At 35.2% G+C, this 7,157-nt stretch overlaps 1 protein-coding gene across 1 annotated transcript in view; it reads left to right on the top strand.

The window, feature by feature from the left end:
* Window positions 1-4,539: 4,539 nt before the first annotated feature.
* Window positions 4,540-7,157, top strand: part of LOC130243792 (chloride channel protein 1-like) — a 41,978-nt gene continuing 39,360 nt past the window's right edge. Inside the window, 1 exon segment of the mRNA XM_056476094.1 lies at window positions 4,540-4,640. Within this exon segment, the coding sequence (XP_056332069.1) occupies window positions 4,590-4,640 (51 nt within the window). The 5' untranslated portion in view covers window positions 4,540-4,589.

Here is a 7,157-nt window from a genome sequence, read left to right as displayed (position 1 = left end):
TACAAGTAACAAAACACAACTAAATACATAATTTGCAAGATAGAGTAAACGAGGCAATTTTAATCACACGTACTAACACTGGTGAAATGGGGGAAGAAACTGATCCATGATGCACTGATCCATGTTCTGACAGTCTTTACTGATCCTTCCTTCAAACCGATGAAGTCTTCTTTTTAAGCATGTAGTTTCCAGAAGCCCTCTGGGCTTTAATGCTGAGCTTTCATCTTTGGGTAGGCTTTCGATAGTATCCATCTGTACAGCGTGACTTCATTCGACCGGTGTCTGTGTGTGTGTGGGTGTTTGTGTGTGTGGGGCTTTTTTCTGTTAGTGGGCAGGGCCGCAGGTTTCAAATCTCCCGGGTTTGCGCGTGCAACTACTTGTGTTTCATAGCCGTGTCATCACGAAACACCTAATGACTCGTTATCAAGACGACTCGTTTGAAGCACTATGAGTCGACTCTTTTATAGATGAATCAATAGTTTTAAACACTGTACACTTACAGATTTAAGCCTTAGCTGGATATTTCACTTTACTTAGAGCTGTGTTACACACTATATGGAAGGGCATTTTCAAAAACCCATAATATGGGCTCTTTAACTGTATTGAAAATCTTTGGCATGTGCTGGAAAAGATTTTGATCATCAATTTATGATCTTTGTCAAAAACGAATGCAGCTCTACACAGGAATAGATGTGTGACATTGCAGAAGTACTGTATATTAAAACAATGCTATGTTGAATGCAGGCCATAATCAAAGCTAAAGGTGATACAAGGAAATACAACAGTGTATGACTTTTTATAGGGGCAGTGTAATAACAGTTGTTGTAAATAATTGAATTTTGTTCTTCATGTTGTACTTCTCAGTTCAAACTCAGTGTCTCCTGGACAGTCAAAGTTCTGCACAGTTTAGCTTTAACTCTTATTAAACACACCAGATCAAACTAATTGAGTCCTTAGGCTTTGAAACCGATAAGAAAATTGGCAGAGATCTTATTATATTTAGCAGTTCATTAGTACAACTAATGGTTGAATCACAGCAAGAGTGTGTTTTATTTTAAGACTGTAGGGGGCATCTGAGTTTATTTCTGCTGAATTGAATGGTGTTGTATGGGGTCACGTTGCACCCCTCTACCACCTTCTAAAATGCATACTCACTCATCAGGTTACACGGGTGCCCCCTAAGGGGTCCTGTCAAAAAACACTCCTGCTTGCTAGAAGGAATGAAAACAAGAAGAGGTGAAAGCCAAACGGAAATCCATTTGGGAGGGGTGTTGCAAGTTAGCAGATATGGTTAGATGGAGATGCATGTTGCTGCTAGTAATGGCTGATTGTGGGGATGTTGGTAATGTGAGATGAGGGGATCTGGAACTGCATTGTCTATTTAAAACAAAACACAAGTACACTTATTTGCACTCATCTGTTTCAGTCATTCTCTTAGCCAGATGCTAGCTTGAGTTTTCAATTGTTATTACTCATGTTACTCATCTGTTTGCAAAGCAACTGGGAATAAAAGGTGTGTTCAGTTCGCTAGGATCCTCAATCATCATCAAACGTGATCAAAAGTGAGTTTTACAAGTTTAAAATGTTTTAAAACAGAGCATGTGTGTAATGAATTACAGCGATTCACTTCAGATGCACTTCATCAGCACAGCCGTGTGTCAGAACAATTATAAAAGAAGACACTTCAATCGCGGTTTGTGGACGTTAAATCAGGTTTATTTTGTACATTATTATAAGAGATATCCCTACAGCAGTGGATATTACCAGTATCATGTCACATATGCGTGCAAAACGAGTGCAAAGCTTAACGCGCTGTCTCTCTCTCTCTCTCTCTCTCTCTCTGTGTGTGTGTGTGTGTGTCTGCGTGTCTGAGCTATGTGTGTGCGTGTATGTCTGCGCTACGTTTGTGTGTGTGTGTGTGTGTGTGTATATGTCTGTCTGCGCTATGTGTTTGTGTCCTTGCTGTGTGTGAACTTTGTAATGACATTGTGTGTGACTCGTTGCAAATCCACAAAAAATGCATCAAATACTGATTGTTAAAGTTCTTACTGTAGTATTTCACACACACGTTATGTGAGATCTGCTTCCTGAGGCAGCCGAGGGCAGCGATTGCTGACAGGCACGTGGGAACGGTGGGCGTGGAGAACTAGCCTTAAAGGGCCAGTACATAAAAACAGCAAAACCTTTTTTCCAGCTATAATATAGACACTTTAAACAGCTATAATAAATAATCTGATGGGTGTTTTGAGCTGAAACTTTACAGACACATTATGGGGACACAAAAGACTTATATTAAATATGAAAAAGGGGTAACCTATGTGCCCTTTAAGGGTTAATATGTTGTTACTAACTGAAGACATTTTCAAATATATAAAAAAATCCAAATATTTCCAGAACTGGAATAATTATTACATTAAAAATAAATTATATATTTGAATACCATAAATGATGTTGTTGTTTTTTTTCTTTCTTTTTGTAATCAGTTTGTCTATTTTTTCCCCCAAGTTTTCATTCTAAATTAGGCTATTTATTAGGTAGAGATGATCATAAATTATGATATATTAAACATAAAAATATGGTGGTACATATTTAGAGACAGTACTTTTTTGTTAGCATTAGGTCATTTGGTATTTGATACTTTTAAGGCATTTATTAGTAATAGTAATATAAATTTTAACATTTCCTGTAACAAGGTTGAATCTATTTATACTACTTAATAGATCCACACTAACATGAACCAACAAAGAACAGCTGTATTTGAAATAGTTATTATGAACAAAGATAAATGCATTGCTCATTGTAAAGTTTTTCATTCCTAATTGCTCATATATATGCCCATTGTAAAGCGTTAGCAATATTATAAAAAAAAAACATTATACAGTTACAGTAATACAACATTTGTGTCATTCATGTAGTTTTGTTTTTATGCTTGTGACTTTTGTCTAAATCAATTTAAAGAGCATTTTTAGATTACATTTTACAGATTTCCCATGGGCTTGGAAATCTTGGATAAAATCAGGGTATTTATAGCTATTATATAAAATTATATTTATTTAAATAAATACAAAATGATGATTTATAATTTTGAATATTTAATTAAAAAAAAACTCGCAAAAATGTTTACGGTTAACTTTAGCATTTTGATTTCCAAGCAGGTTGGGGTTAATTATAAAGTTAGGGTTATTAACTTATAAAACTAACAATTTCAGTTAAATTTAAAATATTTCATTGCTCTTTTTGAGGGCAACTTTTTAAAATATCTTTGTTTTACTGTAGGAAAAGTAATGTAAACTCATAGCTCAACATAATAGATTACTTTGACCTTTGTGCTGCTAATTTTATTAATTGCAGCTTCTCGTAATACCAAATTTGCAGAAAAAAAAAATATTAGAGAGAAACTATGGTTTCCATAGTAATGTTGTGTAAATATTATGATATTAGATTTTATGATGGGTCACAGTTGTCAAATGTTGACGAATTTAAAGTTTTGGGCTAGATCGTGAATTATCCTTTAAACCTCATATTGATTTTATAATTAAAAAGCCATATCGGTGCTTAGGTTCTCTTTATCTTTATTTTTATAAATTGTTTTTATTTCAAGTAGGAAAAAAAAAAGATTTCTCAATTAATTTTTCCTGTTATTGATAATGCTATTATTTTTAACAATACCTCTAATATTAATTTAAAACTCTGTACGTAGGTTTGTTTTAAGATGTCCGTATGGAACCCATCATTGCATATTACATAAATCTCTTGATTTGCTTCAACCTATGTTCCGTAGACAATATCACTAGTATTTGTTTCTTTTTAAATGTGTTTATTTTAGTTGCCCTTTTTATTTAAAGTTCCAATTTCAATTTAAGCAGTTTTTGTTCATATTCTCTTCGACATATGCAACAGAATAACTTTTTTGTTTCATTGATTACAACAGAAAGGGGCCATAGATCCTTTCAATACAAAGGTCTTTTTGACTGGAATAATCTCCCTTCTTTTAGATCAATAAAGTCATTTAGTATCTTCAGGCCTAATTTAGTTTCTTTTTTGGAAACAACTTAAGAATTTTGGTTCCAATTTAAATGCTCTTTATTTATGTGTATATCAAATTGTTTTTGATTATATGTTTCTGTTTGCTTATAGGTTTAGACTGTTGGGTTCAGATGAAGTGTCCTGCTTGTTTGCTTAGCTGTACTGTATGTTTGTTATGATCTGTTGTACTTTGTTTGATTTATGTATCTCTTAGAGACCCCCTTGAAAATGAGATGGTTCCTCTCAAGGGGCTCCCATTTAATACAATTCAGTAATATCTGATCCAGTGTGTTACAGGTAGGCCAGCACTTTGGCAGTTTGTGGACGGTTTGCATTAGTGTTCCAGTATATCTAATTGAAGAATCACACATCTCAGCATTTTTCTATCATATGTGTGTTGTGGGTACTGAAACAAGAGTGAGACAGCATGTGAATCTCACGCTTTGAGCGTGGTGGTTTGTGTAACAGAATAAATGGGTTACAAGTCGGCGAGTATGTGTTTCATATGCTGTAACACAGGAGTGAGACTGTTTGTTTATTTTTGGCTCAGTGCGAGCGTGTCGATGGCTGCCGATGCGTCGCAAAGGAAAGCTCTGAGATACCAGCAAACCCTGGTCAGTCACTGTCTTTCTGTGCCTCTTTCTCTCTTCTGCTGTTTTGTTGTCTTGTGCTGAGGCATTTCATTGTCTTGCTGTTGGCAGGTGGCTTGCTGAGGTGTATTATGGTCAGCCTGGTTTGTTCTAACCTAAATACACTTTCCTGCCCAAAACATGACTCTAAATATTGGTTCTTAAAGACTTTGACTTCACAAGCCTCAGCTTTAATTGATTTTCCATTCTATTCTTAGTGCTGACACACATAGCACACTGGGCTCTTCTAGCACAACTCATGAATAGGAATGAGAATTGTCATAACCTGTGTCAACACCCTGCTGATTAAAGACAATCTGCCTCGTAAACTTCCATTAGAGTCAGTTCTATGGATTTGCACTTAATCGAGTGTCTATTAGGAGAAAACCCTGTTTATAACCGTAGAACTATATTCTATTTTTTTCAGCTTTGTGCTTTTTAAATGCTTGTCAATTACTTTATGAATACTTTAGGCTACTGCCTGTTTGAACATTTTCTGTCCAGGTTGATCAGATTGGAAAGTGTTCTTGAGGATTATTTTTTAATTGTCAAAGACTTGCAGATGTGTAAAACAAACTTGTGCATATTCATGCGATCCTACGCAGTACATTCCAGCTGCTGCTTGCTAACAGAAACCTGAGCATGCAGGTTAAATATACACCTCGCCCTCTCTGTCAGGCTGCTCTCAATGGCTGCTGTATGGCCAAAAGCAATGTATGGTCAGCTATACAGGTACATTCAACATTTTTTTTAGAAAGCTTTTTAAGGAAGGCCTAAAGAATGTGTTAAAGTAAAAAAAGAATTATGTTAAACACTAAAGTTCAAGTGTCAAAAGAAAGCATGAGAGAAAGTGCTGTGCGAAAAGGTGAGATGAGGGGTGATAGAGAGTCAGTTCTTTCGCTGTCAGTTTTGCACTGTCACAAGTCACTAAGTTCCCACACACAATCTCCCATCAACTTTCCATTTCTCCACCTGTCTTCTCTCACTTAAGAGTTCCCACAGATTTTTTTTCTTTCCTGCCGCACAATACGGGACTGTTGCTAGGGCTGAGCTTTTTTAACCTCTGAACATGTTACAAATGCATTACTGCCCCTGCTATCCCCTTTCTGTCCATCTTACACTCTTGGGAAAAGAATCCAGTCAGGGAAAAATCTCATCAGTAGCTCTGTTCACACAGTTTATGTAAATGTTTTTTTTTTTTTTTTTTTTTTTTTTTTTTTTACAAAGGCAATGTATGTCAATGGTCAGATTTTGCTAACTTATAACTCAAGTAATGAAATTCTCCTGTGGAATAAAAATGAAGCATACTATGGAACAAATACTGTGGAAATAATTGGTTATGGGTTTCCAACATTCTTCAAAATATCTTATTTTGTGTTTTACAGAAGAAAGAAACTCATAAAGTTTAAAACAAGTAAAGGTTGAGTAAATTATGACTTTTTTTAATGAACTTTATATAAAACAGTGGGCTAATATATTTTAAGTGGTATTTACTGTAAGTTGTACATTTACACAGATGTTAGTATATTTTCCACATAAAATAAACACTTAAATGTTTATTTAAACATTACTTAAGTATACTTTATAAAATTGACTTAGAATAGTTTTTCTTGAGGTCTAACATTAACGAACAATACATTTTTAATTCATACTAAATTTAATCAGATACAAATTTAATTAATACGTTACAATACAGTTTTTTTTGTTAATAAATGATTTAGATTTGGTGTTTTTATTAATAGATTATTTAGATTAGATGTTAACTAATTGATTTAACTATTATTAAAAATTTTAAAGTGCAACTGGTGAAAAATATCCAGTTCCTTTGTTCTTTCACACAACTTTTAGATTTCCATATAAAATTTATATTTTCTTTTAAAATGTTTGCATTCTATTTCCAGAGAAACTTTGCATAGCTCACAAAAGCACCATGACAAAAGTTGGCACAAAAAGTTTTGAAAGTTATCAGAGTTCCTTAAGCTCTCACAAATGTTTCAAGAGTTCACACTTAGATATTGCTTAATTATGTTAGCAGGTTTGGCATGCTGTCCCTGGAGAGAACCCTGAGCTCTGAGATAATTGAGTCTAAGGCTCTTGCCTGGTCAATGAGCATGTAAGGGGGTATGAGATCAGGTAGTTCTCGAGAGCTCCCCCAATTTGTTCGGCCTATTCCTTGATTATCAGGGGCAGCAGCCCTAGAGGAATAGCCTGCCAACCACACCAGCGCATGCTCACGCGGTTAAGCTCAGTATTAAAGTATTCATAACTGTTACTATTGGTTTATTTAATTCACTTATGTTGCATGTCTTTGAACTGTGGGAAGAAACAGGAGTACCCGGGGGAAACCAACACGAGCACGGGGAGAACATGTAAACTCCGCACAGAAATGGCCCAGTAGAGACTCGAACCAGTGGCCTTCTTGCAGTGAGGTGACAGTGCTAACCACTGAGCCATCGTGTCGCCCAATGCTAGATTAATCTAGATAAGAGAGTGAAGTTAGAC

Source organism: Danio aesculapii, chromosome 16 (assembly GCF_903798145.1).
Source record: "Danio aesculapii chromosome 16, fDanAes4.1, whole genome shotgun sequence".
Taxonomy (NCBI): Eukaryota; Metazoa; Chordata; class Actinopteri; order Cypriniformes; family Danionidae; genus Danio; species Danio aesculapii.
Note: the sequence above shows the minus strand (reverse complement) of the source record. Positions and strands in the feature narration are given on the sequence as shown.